General features: G+C 44.2%; 1 protein-coding gene across 1 annotated transcript in view; it reads left to right on the top strand.

The window, feature by feature from the left end:
- Window positions 1-19,871, top strand: part of neto1l (neuropilin (NRP) and tolloid (TLL)-like 1, like) — a 156,285-nt gene that overhangs the window by 126,582 nt on the left and 9,832 nt on the right. The window contains exon 8 of the mRNA XM_038973246.1: window positions 15,279-15,392. Within this exon, the coding sequence (XP_038829174.1) occupies window positions 15,279-15,392 (114 nt within the window). The remainder of the gene's footprint in view (window positions 1-15,278; window positions 15,393-19,871) is intronic.

Genomic DNA, 19,871 nt, shown 5'->3' on the forward strand with positions numbered 1-19,871 from the left:
ACAACCCAGCCGTAGTCTATCTTTAGTGGCGGCTATTAAAGAAATACGGGCGTGGCCGATTCATCAGCGCGTTTATGGCCTTGTCCATTGAGAGAGAGAGAGAGAGAATGGGCTTGGGCTAAACCGCTGTGGGCAGAGGTGCAGTCTAAGGATCTCATTTACTTTTATGAGCGTTTAAACAGCTCCTCGTGACTGGAGAGGGAACGTTCCATTAGGGAGTGTATCGCCACAGGGCTGTTATACTGCAGTGTTAAAAGGGGATGGACGAAGTATCAGAGGTAGGATCTTCATTATCTGGCCATTCTTGAATGAAAAGTCGTACAAGGATTAATCTTATTTTAACGATCGATCCTAACCTGTACCCTTAGGACAATACCAAATGGGCACACCACGTCATTTCAAAATGGGTAATTGGGTAATATTTGGTTGAAACGTTGATCAATGAGATTACAACCTATATTCATTCACACAAAAAAGCAGCCAAAAGTTAGTTGAATTTCTAGTGTGTTATCACTACACTTTAAACCATCTAAAAGCACAACCAAATTCCAATGGAAATACAATGTCAGATCTTTGGTTTAGTTGTCACCCAAATGCCTATCACTTCACTTTCTTCCATTTCAAATCACAGCAAAGTTCAAATGGTAATACAATGTCAGATATTTGTTTTTTTATATAACAGATGAATATGTTATCCCTGTGCTTCATCGAAATAGCGGAACCAAGTGACTTGGAATGAAGTTGAGATTACATTAAAAGTACATGGTGTAAGTGATCAATGCCGTTTGAGATTCTGTGCAGATTATTAAAGCAAGTGTGAAGATCTCCCCCTCAACTGGCCTACCTGGTTAAATAAAGGGGAAATAAAATAGAATCTCCACTGCAACAACCTATGCATGCTATCTTGAACATGGACATGTTGTAGGATTACATGATAAGAAATGTACAGTATAGTTACAGTAACCTCAAAGTGTTATTCATTTTAAGGGTGAATGTTACATTAGTTTGTAAGATTGACTGTATTTACTGTATTACAAAAGTAATATTGAATTGTGTTTGGTTGACAATGCAACCATATATCAACATTTAAAGGAGATGTACTGCTTGGATCTGAGCCAATTATCTGATCATCTGAGCCACTGGCTTAATCCCATTCTTTAACTTAGATTTTTGGTTGAGTTGGAAACGTGAATCCAACATATTATTTGTTAACATGTTGACAAATTAATAGGCTATTTATTGTATTTAAAAAGTGATATTTAATTGTCAATGCAACCAAATATCAACATTTGAAGGAGATGAATCTTCTGCTTTGATTGTTCCATCTGTGAAACGGATTTACTCTGGCTTTAATTCCAGTTTGTCTACAAATTAATAATTGTTAATAATATGTTGGATTCATGTCTCCATCTCAACCAAAAATCTAAGTTAAAGAATAAGACTAAATCAAATCAAACTTTAAATACAGTTGGATTTGATTTAGTCCTATTCTTTAACTTAGATTTTTGGGATGTGAATCCAACATATCAATTATTAATTTGTAGACAAACTGGAATTAAAGCCAGAGTAAGTCAGTGGCACAAATGGAACTATCCAAGCAGAAGATAAATATCTTTCAAATGTTGATATTTGGTTGCATTGACAACCGAACACAATTCAGTATCACTAAATATCATTACATTTGAAATCAACCAGAGCTTGAAACCCTCAGCCTATTGTATTGTCTATTTTTAGTTGAATTCTGGGTTGAATTGAAACAAAAGCTGTTGATGACATTACAAATGCTATATACACTAGGTCTAAATAGCATCATTGTGTCACGTTCCTGACCTGTTTTCTGTTATTTTGTATGTGTTTGACGGTCAGGGCGTGAGTTTGGGTGGGTAGTCTATGTTATGTGTTTCTATGTTGGTTTAAGGGTGACCTGATATGGCTCTCAATTAGAGGCAGGTGGTTTCATTTCCTCTGATTGAGAGCCATATTAAGGTAGGTGTTTTCACATTGATTGTTGTGGGTGGTTGTCTCCTGTGTCTGTGTTTGTCGCACCACACGGGACTGTTTTCGGTTTGTTTGTTTGTTCGTTCGGTTTATGTAGTCTGTTCCTGTTTCATGCGTTCTTCGTGTCATGTAAGTTCTTATGTTCAGGTTCGTCTACGTCGTTTATTGTTTTGTAGTCTGTTAAAGTGTTTTCGTGTTTTTCCGTTTTGTTAATAAATATCATGTCATATCACGAAGCTGCATTTTGGTTCAATCCCTGCTCCTCCTCTTCGGATGAAGAGGAGGAGGAACGCCGTTACAGAACCACCCACCAAATCAGAACCAAGCAGCGTATGTTCGAGCAGTGGAATACACAGGACCACTGGACTTGGGAGGAAATATTGGACGGAAAAGGTCCATGGGCACAGCTGGGAGAATATCGCCGTCCCAAAGCTGAGCTGGAGGCAGCGAAAGCAGAGAGGCGGCGATATGAGGAGGCAGCAAGGAGACGTGGCTGGAAGCCGGAGAATCAAGCTCAAGACCGGAGATATGAAGGTACGCGGCTAGGCTAGCAAGGAAGCCCGAGAAGAAACCCCAAAAATTTCTTGGGGGGGGGATAAGAGGTAGTGGGCCAAGGGCAGGTAGGAGACCTGCGCCCACTTCCCAGGCTAACCGTGGAGAGCGGGAGTACGGGCAGACACTGTGTTACGCAGTAGAGCGCACGGTGTCTCCTGTACGTGTGCATAGCCCGGTGCGGGTTATTCCACCTCCCCGCACTGGTAGGGCTAGATTGAGCATTGAGCCAAGTGCCATGAAGCCGGCTCTACATATCTGGCCACCAGTACGTCTCTTCGGGCCGGCTTACATGGCACCAGCCTTACGCATGGTGTCCCCGGTTCGCCTACATAGCCCGGTGCGGGTTATTCCACCTCCCTGCACTGGTCGGGCGACGGGGAGCATTCAACCAGGTAAGGTTGGGCAGGCTCAATGCTCAAGGGAGCCAGTACGCCTGCACGGTCCGGTATTTCCGGCGCCACCTCCCCGCCCCAGCCCAGTACCACCAGTGCCTACTCCACGCACCAGGCTTCCAGTGCGTTTCCAGAGCCCTGTTCCTCCTCCACGCACTCTCCCTATGGTGCGTGTCTCCAGCCCAGTGCCTCCAGTTCCGGCACCACGCACTAAGCCACCTGTGCGTCTCCAGAGCCCTGTACACACTGTTCCTTCTCCCCGTACTCGTCCTGATGTGCGTGCCCTCAGCCCGGTACCACCAGTTCCGGTACCACGCACCAGGCCCAAGGTACGCTTTGAGAATTCAGTGTGCCCTGTCCCTGCTTCCCGCACTAGCCTGAAGGTGCGTGTCCTTAGCCCGGTGCCTCCAGTTCCGGCACCACGCACCAGGTCTACAGTGCGCCTTATCCGGCCAGAGCCATCCGTCTCCCCAGCGCCATCTGAGCCATCCGTCTCCCCAGCGCCATCTGAGCCATCCGTCTCCCCAGCGCCATCTGAGCCATCCGTCTCCCCAGCGCCATCTGAGCCATCCGTCTCCCCAGCGCCGTCTGAGCCATCCGTCTGTCCCGAGCCATTAGAGCCGCCCGTCTGTCCCGAGCCGTCAGAGCCGTTCGTCAGTCAGGAGCCGCTAGAGCCATTCGTCAGACAGGATCTGCCAGAGCCGCCAACCAGACAGGATCTGCCAGAGCCGCCAACCAGACAGGATCTGCCAGAGCCGCCAACCAGACAGGATCTGCCAGAGCCGCCAACCAGACAGGATCTGCCAGAGCCGCCAACCAGACAGGATCTGCCAGAGCCGCCAGTGAGCCATGAGCGTCCAGAGCCGCCAGCGAGCCATGAGCGTCCAGAGCCGTCAGCCAGCCATGAGCGTCCAGAGCCGTCAGCCAGCCATGAGCGTCCAGAGCCGTCAGCTAGCCATGAGCGTCCAGAGCCGTCAGCCAGCCATGAGCGTCCAGAGCCGTCAGCCAGCCATGAGCGTCCAGAGCCGTCAGCCAGCCATGAGCGTCCAGAGCCGTCAGCCAGCCATGAGCGTCCAGAGCCGTCAGCCAGCCATGAGCGTCCAGAGCCGTCAGCCAGCCATGAGCGTCCAGAGCCGTCAGCCAGCCATGAGCGTCCAGAGCCGTCAGCCAGCCATGAGCGTCCAGAGCCGTCAGCTAGCCATGAGCGTCCAGAGCCGTCAGCCAGTCATGAGCTGCCCCTCAGCCCAGAGCTGCCATTGATCCAGAACTGTCCCTCAGTCCAGAGCTGTCTCTCTGTCCGGAGCTGCCCTTCAGTCCGGAGTTGCCCCTCTATCCTGAGCTACCTCTCTATCCTGACCTACCTCTCGGTCCTGAGCTACCTTATCCCGGTGCTGCCCCTTATCCTGGTGCTGCCCCTTATTTTGATGTTACCATGTAAATTAAGTGGGTGTAATAGGAGGGTGGTCATTCTAAGAGGGAGACGTAAACTGGGATTGACTATGGTGGGGTGGGGACCTCGCCCAGAGCCTGAGCCACCACCGTGGTCAGATGCCCACCCAGACCCTCCCCTAGACTTTCTGCTGGTGCGCCCGGAGTTCGCACCTTAAGGGGGGGGTTATGTCACGCTCCTGACCTGTTTTCTGTTATTTTGTATGTGTTTGACGGTCAGGGCGTGAGTTTGGGTGGGTAGTCTATGTTATGTGTTTCTATGTTGGTTTAAGGGTGACCTGATATGGCTCTCAATTAGAGGCAGGTGGTTTCATTTCCTCTGATTGAGAGCCATATTAAGGTAGGTGTTTTCACATTGATTGTTGTGGGTGGTTGTCTCCTGTGTCTGTGTTTGTCGCGCCACACGGGACTGTTTTCGGTTTGTTTGTTCGTTCGTTCGGTTTATGTAGTCTGTTCCTGTTTCATGCGTTCTTCGTGTCATGTAAGTTCTTATGTTCAGGTTTGTCTACGTCGTTTATTGTTTTGTAGTCTGTTAAAGTGTTTTCGTGTTTTTCCGTTTTGTTAATAAATATCATGTCATATCACGAAGCTGCATTTTGGTTCAATCCCTGCTCCTCCTCTTCGGATGAAGAGGAGGAGGAACGCCGTTACACATTGAGGATGTATGAATGATATAGTATGGTCACATTTCCACGTAGATTTTCAAATGAAGTTGATACAACATTGATTCAACCGGTTTGTGCCCAGTGGGTAGCTTATGGGCTTACATGCTTGCTCACCAATGCTGTCCTTTGTAATGTGGACATCTAGTGACTGACTAAGTCTTCTCACCCTGTTCATGATCCATTCATAAGGGAAACGCTACAGTACCTTAGACAGACTGTCTGACTCTGTCTATATGAATGTGGTAGTGATGGCATGTCATTCACACCATTCGCATGCAGCTGAGATTCTTCCTTGGAATGATGTATTACAGTAACTGAACTATCTTGGAGCGATAGAGAGGCAGTGTGAGGGGGAGAGAATGTGTAGGGGAGAGGGAGGAGAGCAAAAGAGAGAGAGAGAGACAAAGTGAGTACTCACTGGATCTCAAAATGTGCTTTTTCCCCAGAAACCATAGTATTCACATCCTCTCTCAATTCTGTTTGAGAGCTATCATAGCTCACACACATGCACACAGACAGAACACAAGCACAGAAAGGAGAGATAGATGTGTGAAAGTAAACCAATACGGTCCGGTAAGGCGTCCCGGCAAAAATAAATAGTGAGGGTACGCCATACTGGTACAACATGAGCCTATCTCAATAATTCAACCAAATGTCAAGGAAACTGTAGGCTATTACTCCATTATTTATCATGACCGCATGTCAGCAGCATGACAAATGGGTGAATGGACTTGAAAACGGGTGGTAAAGGCTACGCTCCAAAATGCGGTATGGTTCAAGGAGAACACGGACATATTTTCAAGGCAGAGATGACTAGCCGAGACTGACGCACGCAGACAGCTGAAGACACATCAATTCAGGCTAGTGCAGGCATAATGACAGTCGCCGAATATCATTACATTTTTTGGTGGTCTTAACAAATATTTATTTCCATTTATCAAATGGCGGCTGCTGTTTTGCTGCTGGAATTCATTTGTTAGTAATCGAACGTACCTGAGTAGCCTACATGAGCCTTTGATTGTTTGACAATCAGATTAAAACATCATGACTGGTTGTGTTTATGCCACATTAAAACGTAATACATTTTAGTTAAGTTAAATGACTTCTAGGCCCAAAGAGATCCTATTAAATGTATAGGGATGGTATAAGTAATTCTATGACTAGGCCCATTTTGTGCGTGCACAGATAGGAGGTTCCCCGTACCATGAAGAAAGGACATCTACTTTCATCCCTGGATATACACACTACAGAGAGAGAAACACAGACACCCATCTCCCATTGATTGAGTAGTTTAAATTGACAGGGGAGAGAGGTTTTCACAGTGAGGCCATTGTACTCCTGCTGAGGATGATAGGGGGGATAGAATGGAGGATGACTCAGTGGCTCAGCTCAGTGTGAATGAAAGGCACTGAACTCTCCTTTTAAGGCTCTCTCTCTCTTTCTCTCCCTCTCGCTCTCTCTCTCTCTTTCTCCCTCTCGCTCTCTCTCTCTCTTTCTCCCTCTCGCTCTCTCTCTCTTTCTCTCCCTCTCGCTCTCTCTCTCTCTTTCTCCCTCTCGCTCTCTCTTTCTCCCTCTCGCTCTCTCTCTCTCTTTCTCTCCCTCTCGCTCTCTCTCTCTCTTTCTCCCTCTCGCTCTCTCTCTCTCTTTCGCTCTCTCTCTTTCGCTCTCTTTAAATACACACACACAGATCTGCATCAGTTACAAAAGTGTTAGATTGGTTTGCATGTGTTTGTGAGTGCGTGTGTGTGTCCGTGTGTGTGTGTGTTTAATGAATAGGCAGTGCAGTTGTTTGTGTGCGAGTCAGTTTCCTCTTTGTGAAGCGTATCTACTGAATGAAGCCAGGATGTGCCGTTACCCCGGCAACACTGCTGCCTAAGTCAATCAACCAATGCCTAGCAATACCCTGAGCCAGAGCTGCATTCAGAACCGCAGAGCAAAATCATCAATACCATTTAAACAAGCAGGTACCACCAGGCGATATGCAGGTACACCAAATCTACTCAGCGGATACTCTCTTAGAGCTGCATTCCCAACCTCTGTTTAACTCCATCTAAACAGGCTGGTACACCAACTGCCAACCAACTATGAAGGGCCATAAATACTATCTGGCTGAATAGGTAAAAACCTAAAACAGAACACTCATGACTGAACACTCCGTACGCACACTTTGCATATTCTGACACCCAGAACAGGCAGAGAGACAGAATGATGAACAAGAGAGAGAGGGGGGAGAGAGAGAGAGACATTCCTGTTATTACCCAGCATGCAATTATACCCAGGGTGGGAGATGTGTGTGAGCGACAGCAGAGCTGTCAGCCTCTTCATGCCTCGTCAATTCCTAGAGTCCCCTGGGACGTATAGATCTACATCCTCAGTGGCTTCTCTTCACATGCCAATCTCTGCATTCAAACAGACATTGAGATGTCTGAGATCTGGCGTTTATGAGACAGCATATGTATGTAGACATATGGGTCATCCACATAGTGATTGTTTATACATTGATTACTTTCCTTTTTTGCAAGGTATATAAACCTATCGACATACAGTACATCAATCTTTGGTTGATTTGTGACCGGGTACAGTTGAATCCATATTTTGTATGCTTAAAGCCACTATATAGCTGATCTGGTGTTTATTGGAAAACATATGCATATACTGTAGGATCATTCTTATTTGGTTTCATCTGATTACATATTGGCTGTCAAAGCTTATACTGTTGGCTTAGCCTATAAACCTATATATATATATATATATACTTCTCCTTGTTTGATTTCCCCAGACAACATCTGTTTAGTCACCCAGCATCTATAGACATCGTTTTTCTCCTTCTGCTTCTCAAGACATAGACACTAATGTGGTTTCCCAACAGTAAGGCTCAGATCAACATGGCAGTGTTGCCATTGTTTATAAAAGGTTTTCTTTATAATGTCGAAATAAACATGTCTCCAACACCGATATCACACTCACAAACTGAAATCCTACTGTATGTGTGTACATTATACAACTAATTAGTAAGAGTGCCTAAAATATCACATTTATCTATTCACTGTAGGCTACACATGAATTGCAGCAAATTAGTTCCTGTTTCAGTCATGTCTTTGGTCAGGTTCGCGTGGGTCAAACAAAAATACCCTAATGATTGGTTGAAAATAGAGTCTCCCACAATGCAGGTGATGGCTGCAGGATGAAGCTGGTGGAGAGCAACTGCAGAATCATGCAGTCAACTGCATGATTTTTGTCAAGTTCATGCAGTCGACCTGTAGACGCAAGTTTTATCCCCAGAATGCAACACACAATGGTCCCCCACTTGACAAAACTAATCTGCTCGAATACACCCATTGTCTATTATATTGACAGGATAGTCAAGTGACCGCTCTAACAATGGAAGTCCTCAAAGATGGAAGGCAGGCGGGAGGAGGCAAGATCATATGGGACCAGTCTAGCCAATGAGAGGGCAGATACGCATGTGAACAACCTGCCTTAGAGATAGAGGACTTATCTTTGTATCTGTGCCATTATAGGTAACCTGGCAGGTAGGTAGCCTGGCAGGTAGCTTGGTGGGTAGGAGCGTTGGGGCAATAACAGAAATGTTGTTGGATCGAATCCCTGAGCTGACAAGGTAAAAATCTGTCATTCTGCCCCTGAGCAAGGCAGTTAACCCACTGTTCCCCGGGCGCCGAAGATGTCGATTAAGGCAGACCTACGCACCTCTCTGATTCAGAGGGGTTGGGTTAAATGAGGGAGATGCATTCAGTTGTACAACTGACTAGATATCTCCCTTTCCCTATAGCGTCTGTGACAGCATTGACATTTTAAAGTAGTACATTTTCTTATTTTTCATTGGCTGATTGCTCCCAACTTATAGGAATCCCCACCCAGTTGACTACTTTAAACCCTGTGGTGCTAGGCTATGCTATGCTAGTCAGCGTTTCTGATGAGAATGATCCCGGATCCAGGATGGGTAGTCCAGAAAGGTTAAAATGGTGGAAGCCCTCAATGGCAATGTACATGCTAAAACGGGTTATAGCCATGATGAGTCCTCTGTCTATCTTATCTCAACTCCAATATAAAGTCATTTCATTTTCGAAGTTGCCGAAATGCCACGTGCGTCCACTTATATCAGTGCATTCGTAACAGCCTAACCATTACGAAACGTATATTTGATAAACTAAGCCTCACATACCAAATTAGCAAATTCGACATTCTCATTGAAATCCATACAAAAATCCCTCACTTCGTGGGCTTATTTTTGTGGAAAGATTTTGGGCTGAGTAAAACCTCTCGATTCTCATCTCCCTCTCTGAACCAAGCTTCCATCAAAAATATGTTGTTTTATTGCAATTAGACCTATGGTTTTGAAGTTTATATAAAGTGCTCCTCTGCAGCAGACTGAGTTAGAGGACTTCCGAGCTTTCAGTTGGATGTCTAGTGTATTTCATCAGGCCACTTTATTATTATTTAATTTATGCATGGGGCAGTGGGGGGAAGGCTCCTGGGTGGGGAAAGGGGCACTTTTTTATTACAAAATGTCTGGGAATTAATTTGGCTGCAGATTAGTTTGGATCCACCTATTCATAAAGTCAGCTGTGGCCCTGTGGAGCAGTGGTAGGCTACTGAGTGTCGTTGGGATGGTGAGGGACAGCACCTCCCCCTGGTGGGGAGAACTGGCATTGTGTTCAGGAAGAGAAGGCTGAAGTAAGCCCCAGACACTGACCTACGGACAGTCCTGCATTTGGGCCCGAATGGTTAAGGTTAGGATTGGAGAGGCCCGGTGGGGACGCTTTTAGGGATGTACTGGTGGGAGCATAGGGGAAAAGGGGAGAGAGGCCGCTGTAGGCAGACCTGGCTCTCAAGAGAAGACAGGCTATGTGCATCCTGCCCACAAAATGAGGTGGAAACTGAGCTGCACTTCCTAACCTCCTGCCAAATGTATGACCATATTAGAGACACATATTTCCCTCAGATTACAAAGACCCACAAATTATTAGAAAACAAATCCAATTTTGATAAAATCCCATATCTATTTGGTGAAATACCACAGTGTGCCATCACAGTAGGAATATTTGTGACCTGTTTCCACAAGAAAAGGGCAACCAGTGAAGAACAAACATCATTGTAAATACAACATATATTTATGTTGATTTATTTTCCCTTTTGTAGTTTAACTATTTACACATCGTTACAACACTGTGCATAGCCATAATATGACATTTGAAATGTCTCTATTCCTTTGAAACCTTTGTGAGTGTAATATTTACTGTTCACTTTTTAAGGTTTATTTAACTTTTGTTTATTATGTATTTCACTTGCTTTGGCAATGTAAATATATGTTTCCCATGCCAATAAAGCCCTTTAAATTGAATTGAATTGAGAGAGAGAGAGAGAGAGAGAGAGAGAGAGGGAGAGGGAGAGGAAGAGAGGGAGAGGGAGACTGAGAAAGAGAGAGAGTGAGAGGAGATAATTTATTCTAATTTGAGCTGTTATTATTCCCCTGGGATCAGTGCAGAGATGAAAACAGTCGTCCATCATTCAGGTAATTCTGCCCAACCTTGAGCCCCTCTGTATCAGACAGCAGCCTGTTTTAATGCCCAACGCAACGCATTATTTTATGTGTGTGTGTGTGTGTGTGTGTGTGTGTGAGCGTGTGTGTGTGTGTGCGCGTGTGTGTGCGTGACCACTTCCCCATCCACAGCCAGTAAATAATCAATGTTTAAACACAGCCATCCATTATGTTCACCCATCCCACATTCTAATGAGTTTCAACAGTAGACAGGGAGGATGTAGTGTCAAGTGCTGCTTCTACCAGTCTTCATGCTCCACTCCTGATGAATGGCATGACTTGGGGCTAGGACTGATATGAATTCATGATGCACTAAACCAGAATGTGCATATCTAGAGTAATTGAACATAATGTATATGTGGTGGACTTTACTGCATTTTAATAGTTTGTTCTTATCCAATGTGCACTTATCAGGAGTCAGCTGTAACCCTTACATCACTACCCTCTGTTCTGAGTCAGTGCAGGGAATATTGAATGTTCAGTTTAAACTATACCACTAGAAACAGATTACTGTTAGGGTGCAATAAAGATGTATTAAATCCCATTGAATTACATCTGATTGAATGGAGGAAACTGTCTTGGCTTGGTGAAGTCATTTGATTAGTCAGTAGGTCTGTTCATTACACTGTGGAGGCCACGGTAGGCCAGTGCATTAGTGTGATTAAGAGGGGAGGTGTCTCCTGTCTCTGAAAGTCACCTTGCTTGTTTAATTACCGGTGTGGTGATGAGGCTGCTAACACATTACCTGAGACTCTATAATTGGATAACTCACTTCCTTCTGCCTCGATGGCTCTGTCGCTCTCCAAACATCTCTCTCTCTTTCGCTCTCTGTCGCTCTCTCTCTTCTCCTCACATCTCTCACTTTTATGATCTCTGTCACCGCCTGTTGTCACGGATACAGCTATGTGTCACACTTGCTCGTACACAAGCACTAATGGATAGACATACACACACGCACACCGTTCATTCCCTGCCAGTATCAGCACACAGTCACACACACTTGCCTCTTTTAACTTTGTGCATATCTCCGTATTGGCATCGATGCATACATAATTCGTGTGAACATTCAAGTTAAGTTATGTATGCATACAGTATCTCTGGCCCTTAAGGATTCAGGCCTGGATGATTACAACATGTGTTAGTCTGACATCTCCAGGATGTCAAGGTTTTCTCTCCAGGTGTTTCCTTACCCGTGTAGTTAGATAGATAGCTTTAAAAGGAACACTCCCAGAGAGATTACTATGCACTGCCTTGTCTCATCACATTTCAGAAGAGGAGGAAAGATGAAAGTTTATGAAGAGCAGATGGGTTCAGGGCTGAGTAATGCGCCTCCAAATTCACCCAAACCTGTAGCATCATAATACTATACCAGGGGCGCAACTTTGATTTTAGAAGTGGGGGGGGGGGGCATAACTTGGCAGGAGGTTTGGGGGTCCTGCCATTTTAATATGACCCAGGGCCCTTCTAGCTGCCTCTGTTTAGAACAACAAAAAGTATGCAAGAATGCCCACAGTCATCAAGCTAGGTAAGATATCATTATGGAATATGTTTAAGTGATTGATAAGACTGATCAATAATAATAGATCAATGATAATTCAATAATCATTATTGTGTTGCACCTTCAACCAATAGCCTAACACATGAACAACAAATAAAGTACAAAGACGTAACTTTTGTGTGTCTTTATTATGACATCCTCTATGTCACATTTCAGCCAGACCACCAGGCCAGCCCGAGCCGCCTGCCAGCCCGAGCCGCCTGCCAGCCCGAGCCCCACCAGTCTAGTCAATAACTCAACCCTCTCCACAAAACAACTTCCTTCTCATCTTTTGGAAAACAAAAAACTTTAATAAAAACACACATACAACACACATTAGCACACAGAAATAGCACATTCCCCATATAATTCACATCATAGGCCTAATAGTACTGTAGACCTCTTTTTGCACACAACTTAACTGGGTCACCCCGTTCTGCCCCTAGGGGTCCATGGCCCTGCAGAGCCCCAAACACAACACACCCCACTCAGCTTTAGGATCTGAGTGAAAGATTCCTTATTGGTTTCAGGTGTGTTAGGCCAAGGCCAGAGTGACAATCAACAGTACAGCAGACCCCCGGGGCCAGGACTGAGCAGCCCAGCAGCTAGGGATTGCCTAAATAGGTATCCTCCCTGATGTAGACATGTTTTCAATACAGACTCCTTTTGTCAACCAGTATTCCATATAAGGCATCCAGACTTTATGAAAGTTGCACAGTATACCCTTAATTTTGTAACAAATCAAATCTAGTGATACATAACTTGACATTTATCCTCCCCATCCACTGTGGGAGGATAACCAACCTGCATTTCTTAGCCGCTATAAATGCTAGGTTACACAGATTCTTCTGAGAACAGTCTCCAGTATAAACATTTCCAAGCAAACAAAATTAGGGAGAAGGAACAATCTTTAGACATGCTGAGATAAAATAACATACTCTTTGCCAGAATTCAGACAGCATTCACAAGACCATAACATATGCAAATATGTCCCCTTTTGTGTTTTACACCTCCAGCAGAAGAATTTAGTTTCTGAGTGCATGATAATCAGTTTCACTGGCATATAGAACGTTCTATGGATGGTCTTAAACTGCAGTCATTTATGTCAGATTATATGAACATGACTGGGCATTTTAACAAATCTGTACCCATTCATCATCATCAATAGTGCCTCCCAGGTCTTCCTCACGTTTCCGTTTGACATGTTTTATGTCATTGGGAAAAGCCTCTATCAACCCTTGATACAGTTTGGAAATCAACTTTAGAGGTTTTTCAGACTGCCTTAAAGTAGTTTCAATCTTTGAAGCTTCTTGCTTATCCAGTGTTTGCTGCACAGAGAGAACAAAGTGTTGTTTGTATCTGCAAAAGTTCACCTCTGTGCCGTCACAGACTGGTCTTCCCTGGCTGCCTGACCCTGATGAGACCTGTCATCATCTGACCCTGCTCAGATGACGCATTACAAAGAATGACCTTGATGTACATGTATACATTATATTACCCAAGAATAGAACCAATGGTTCAATAATTGAAATGACCATTATTCCCAGATCCCAGACTGTAGCTACTGAAGGTCTACCCATCAACTCAAGATGGAACTTTGTATCCATTCACTGATTGTTATTATATACTGCAAAATTCACCTGAGTGCCGTAGACTGGTCTTCCCTGGCTGTCTGACCCTGCAGGGAAATCTGTCACCATCTGATCCTGCTGAGACATGATGAGCACAGTGTTGTGTACTGACTGTGCACCATGACAGTGAAGCCTGTAGAGCTGTTTATACCGAGTCAGTGTGAAAAGTAGGGAATTAGCTAGGGAAACTGACAGATCAATAGGATTACATTGCTATACTGACTGATAAAATTCACATTGCGCTGAAAAGAACATCAGAATATTGGTCTTCAATCATTTGGCAGCTGGTTCCATCATTTAATTCCGGTCTAGTGTGATTGAGGCAAAAATAATAGCTCAAGTTAGTGAGCTAGCTAGCTCGCTATTGTTAGCCAACTTTTGGCTAGCTCTAGCTAATGGTACATCATCAAATGCACTTCTGTTGAAACGGGACAAAACAAAGGCTACAAAACATTTCCATACACACAGCAGCTGTTTGATACTGCTACCTGACAGATAGCTAGCTAGAGTCTAGCTAGCTGAACTGGCTGTGGTAGCTACTAGCTAGCTAACTAGCTATCAGTCAACTAAAGAGTAGCCAGTTTCTGCTCTGCTTGCTTTTACAACTCTGAGAAAAAGCTAAACACACACAGACAGCAGCTGCCTCTGTTCATCTCTCCCGTGCTGGTCCTATACACCAGCCTTTCAGAAGCTTCCCCTCCACACAACCTGTGGTGTCCAAGCAGTCCTAAATCTAGCTGGTTGAAACCGGGAAACAGCCTACCTGACCTCTTTGAGACAAGCTCTCCGCATGGTCCTGTAGCACACCGATGCCGCATTTTTTTTATTTATCACAGTGCAATGATAAAACTGCGGGGGGGGGGGGGGGGCTCTGATATTGATTCATGTTGTGGATCATTTTTGCTCTATTGCTGATGCCATTGATTTTGTGTAAGATCATACACGGTAAAAGGCTACTTGGGGTGCTATAGAGTACACTCCTTTCATTAAAAAGAACATTCATCCTTGACTATTTGAACAAAGCAGATCCTGTAGATGGAAACCATCTAATACATAATGATCACAAAAATGGAGAGCCTCTGTCCCACAGTTGTTGAGCACTGTAATCAATTGATTCCTAAAAGCACAGGTACACCAAATACACCACTCTTTACTCAGCTGATACTCACTTAGAGCTGCATTCCCAACCTCTGTTTAATTCCATCTAAACAGGCTGGTACACCAACTGCCAACCAACTATGAAGGGACATAGATACTATCTGGCTGAATAGGTAAAAACCTAAAACAGAACACTCATGACTGAACACTCCTTACACACACTTTGCATATTCTGACACCCAGAACAGGCAGAGAGACAGAATGATGAACAAGAGATAAGGGGGAGGGGAAGGGAGAGAGAGTGACAGGCCTATTATTACCCAGCATGCAATTATACCCAGGTTGGGATATGTGTGTCCTTGTTAATTGTTGTTCTGTCTCCTGTCATTGCAGCTCCATGCGAGGCGGATGCCTTCTTCTGTCACAGTAACATGTGCATCAACAACACCCTGGTGTGTAACGGCATTCAGAACTGTGTCTACCCCTGGGATGAGAATCACTGTAAAGGTCAGAGGTCAAACCCAGGCTTGGTACAGAATTATCCACTCTTGATTCCATGCATAACTACAGACTGCTGGCATACTCAATCCTTAGGTCCTTATCATTCAACTGCATTCAGAATATACAGTTGAAGTCGCAAGTTTACATACACCTTAGTCAAATATATTTAAACTCAGTTTTTCACAATTCCTGACATTTAATCCTTGTAAATATTCCCTGTTTTAGGTCAGTTAGGATCACCACTTTATTTTAAGAATGTGAAATGTCAGAATACTTGTAGAGAGAATGATTTATTTCAACTTTTATTTAGTTCATCACATTCCCAGTGGGGCAGAAGTTGACATACAATCAATTAGTATTTGGTAGGATTGCCTTTAAATTGTTTAACTTGGGTCAAACGTTTTGGGTAGCCTTCCACAAGCTTCCCACAATAAATTGGGTGAATTTTGGCCCTTTCCTCCAGACAGAGCTGGTGTAACTGAGTCAGGTTTGTAGGCCTCCTTGCTCGCACACGCTTTTTCACAAATTTTCTATAGGATTGAGGATTGTGATGGCCACTCCAATACCTTGACTTTGTTGTCCTTAAGCCATTTTACCACAACTTTGGAAGTATGCTTTGGGTCATTGTCCATTTGGAAGACCCATTTGCGACCAAGCTTTAACTTCCTGACTGATGTCTTGAGATGTTGCTTCAATATATCCACATACTTTTCCTTTCTCATGATGCCATCTATTTTGTGAAGTGCACCAGTCCCTCCTGCAGCAAAGCACCCCCACAACATGATGATGCCACACCCGTGCTTGACGGTTGGGATGGTGTTCTTTGGCTTGCAAGCCTCCCCCTTTTTCCTCCAAACATAACGATAGTCATTATGGCCAAACAGTTTTATTTTTGTTTCATCAGACCAGAGGAAATTTCTCCATGTGCAGTTGCAAACCATAGTCTGGCTTTTTATGGCGGTTTTGGAGCAGTGGCTTCTTCCTTGATGAGCGGCCTTTCAGGTTATGTCGATATAGGACTTGTTTTACTGTGGATAGAGATACTTTTGTACTCGTTTCCTCCAGCATCTTCACAAGGTCCTTTGCTGTTGTTCTGGGATTGATTTGCACTTTTCGCACCAAAGTACGTTCATCTCAAGGAGACAGAATGCGTCTCCTTCCTGAGCGGTATGATGGCTGCGTGGTCCCATGGTGTTTATTCTTGCGTACTATTGTTTGTACAGATGAACGTGGTACCTTCAAGCATTTGGAAATTGCTCCCAAGGATGAACCAGACTTGTGGATTTCTTTTGATTTTCCCATGATGTCAAGCAAAGAGGCACTGAGTTTGAAGGTAGGCCTTGAAATACATCCACAGGTACACCTCCAATTGACTCAAATGATGTCAATTAGCCTATCAGAAGCTTCTAAAGCCATGACATAATTTTCTGGAATTTTCCAAGCTGTTTAAAGGCACAGTCAACTTAGTGTACTGTATGTAAACTTCTGACCCACTGGAATTGTGATACAGTGAATTATAAGTGAAATAATCTGTCTGTAAACAATTGTTGGAAAAATAACTTGTCTCATGCACAAAGTAGATGTCCTAACCGACTTTCTAAAACTATAGTTTGTTAACAAGAAATTTGTGGAGCAGTTGAAAAATGAGTTTTAAACTTCCAACTTCAACTGTATGTATCGTTCAATCATCCTGTGTGTCTCTCTCCCACCTCTCTGGACCTCTCTGTCTCCATCTCTCACAACTCTCTCCCTCTCGACATGATCACATGATCCACATTAAATCCCACGTCAATCCGGTCCAATCCACTGTGAATACATGCATATCCCACAGTGGTTCCTTCACACGCAACTAATATAATTCCATCCTGCCTAATCCATACCAGAAGCTCAGGATTTCCATGTATTTTCCATACACAAGCATTGAGCAGAATTCCCTATGTATTCCTCTCAACCTCTCAATCCATACCTGATCCTGGTTCACACTTCCTAAATAATATATCCTGTTCTACTGATCCCATGTCATGATCCACTGCCAATACCGCTCTATCCTCAATGATGACAAAGTCCTTAGATAATCCAATGCTTCTTATTGTATTTCCTGAACTCTGTCCCTCTCAGCTCTTTCCTGATCTTCAATGCTTCTCTGTTTTCTCAGTGTTCTCTATACACTCTCTGTTTCTCCTATTAGATCCATACCACAGGAGGCTGGTGAGCGGGGGACGGCTCATGAAATGGCCAGAATGGAGTGAATGGAATGCTATCATGTGTTTGATACCATTCCATTCATTCCATTCCAGCCATTACTATGAGCCCGTCTTCCCCAGTTAAGGTGTCACCAGCCACCTGTGATCCATACAACCCCTTCCTCTTTATGTTCTTGGTCCTCAGGGTCAATCACAGACATTGTACTGGTAATCCTTCCTACTTTATTACCAGAATTCTGTCCCTCTCAACCTTCTCCCCAACTCTCTCCTTATTTCTCATGCTTCCATCTGTTCTTGTAGCTGTCCAAATAGATCCATACTATGATCCTTAGGTCTACCTCCGTATCCTCCGAGCTTCTGGTCAATCAATACAGCCTGTGTTCCCACAGACTGACTGCTACTGGGAGGAGTCGAGTCTAGTGGTTCTAGTGGGTTGGTGTACATGCTATCATGACTCTGCTAAGGCTGGATGAATGGTTCCTTTCAGCTCCTTTAGTTTAGCAGGCTACGCCATTGGGAGCCTTGCTGGTGACCAGAGTTCGAACCCAGGCAGCCGCCAAACCTGTCCTCTTGATGCACTTTTGTTCCTCTGTGTAACCCTGGGCAGAGCCCAATGACAAACAACAGCAATTTACAGCCATTGTTAAGTCTGTGTGGGCTTATTTCTCACCTTCTAAGCCTCCATCGTCCATACAAGTTCCTAGTCTTGAAAATCTGTATCTGTCAGCATCTTGTCCGGACATGTTTTTGTCCTGCTTAGCTAGTTTCCAGCTCTTCCCCCCTGTCCCTGGTAATGTATAGCTCTTGCCTGTATCTATCCTCATTAGCAGTAAAATGTCATGTATTTCGTTTTTTTTTCTGCTTTCCTCTCATGTCTGGATGTGCTGTAAATGTTGCTGCTTTAACTGGGGAGTTGACCACACTGAACCCAGGCACCTTCAAACACACACACAGACACACTCACAAACACACACTGTAAAAATGATACACACACACTCACCACACAAAATGTATATCCATCACAGTGTATACATTAAATGTCAGCCCTCTCCCTATTGGCAGCTTCTATCCACATTGTTAGTGTTCTGTGCTCGTTGTAAGCTCTCTGGCGGAACGGCCTTAACTCCTTGACTGCTAACCTTTTCACCCAGCTGCTGTTCATCAATAACATCTTGATCTTTATCTTGTGGTTCATTTCCTCTGTGTGTTGGGAATCATCTTTGCATGTTAATTGTGATGCATCCATCTGCTGGGGTGTGATCTTTTACAAAGGTCTCGCTGTGTGTGTGTGTGTGTGTGTGTGTGTGTGTGTGTGTGTGTGTGTGTGTGTGTGTGTGTGTGTGTGTGTGTGTGTGTGTGTGTGTGTGTGTGTGTGTGTGTGTGTGTGTGTGTGTATGTGTGTGTGTGTGTGTGTGTGTGTGTGTGGGGGGGGGGGGGCATAAACAAACAAGAAACCGCTCACCCAAAGGCATCGTTTCTGGTGGGCGTAGACTTTAACGAGGGGAGACTTAAAACTGTCTTACCTCACTTCTACCAACACGTCTCCTGCACTAGGGGCGCTAAAACTATAGACCACTTTTATTCTACCCACATAAATGCATACAAGGCCCTCCCTCGTCCTCCTTTCGGCAAATCTGACCATGACTCCATTCTCCTACTTCCTGTTTACAAATGAAAGCTCAAACAGGAAGTACCAGTGATGCACTCAATACAGAAGTGGTCGGACGAAACAGACACGAGGCTACAAGACTGTTTTGCTAGTAGAGACTGGGAAATGTTCCAGGATTCATCCAATAACATTGAGGTATTTACCACATCAATCATGGGCTTCATCAATAAGTGCATAGACTTGTATATAGCATAAACTGGAAGTAGAAGCCTAAGTATTGTTGTCCATTAGTTTTCTCCAATTAGGGTAGGGATGGTAGGGTTAGGGTAAAATAAGGAAAACATATATTTTTTAATATATATATAAAATAAAATAAATTATATATATATATATACCCAAACATGTATGGGGGATTGGTACTTATGCAGTAATTGCATTGATGGAAGCCACAATCTATCTGCAATATTAAAGCTGATCTACCCCCTAAAAAAAAATTATAATAATAATAAATGTGCATAGACGATGTCGTCCCCACAGTGACTTTAAGAATGTATACAAACAAAAAACCATGGATTATTGGCAATATCCACGCTGGGCTAAAGGCTAGAGCTACCACTTACAAGGAACGGGACACGGACCTGGACGCATACAAGAAAGCCCGCTACGACCTAT

The sequence above is a fragment of the Salvelinus namaycush genome, chromosome 33, assembly GCF_016432855.1.
Source record: "Salvelinus namaycush isolate Seneca chromosome 33, SaNama_1.0, whole genome shotgun sequence".
NCBI lineage: Eukaryota > Metazoa > Chordata > Actinopteri > Salmoniformes > Salmonidae > Salvelinus > Salvelinus namaycush.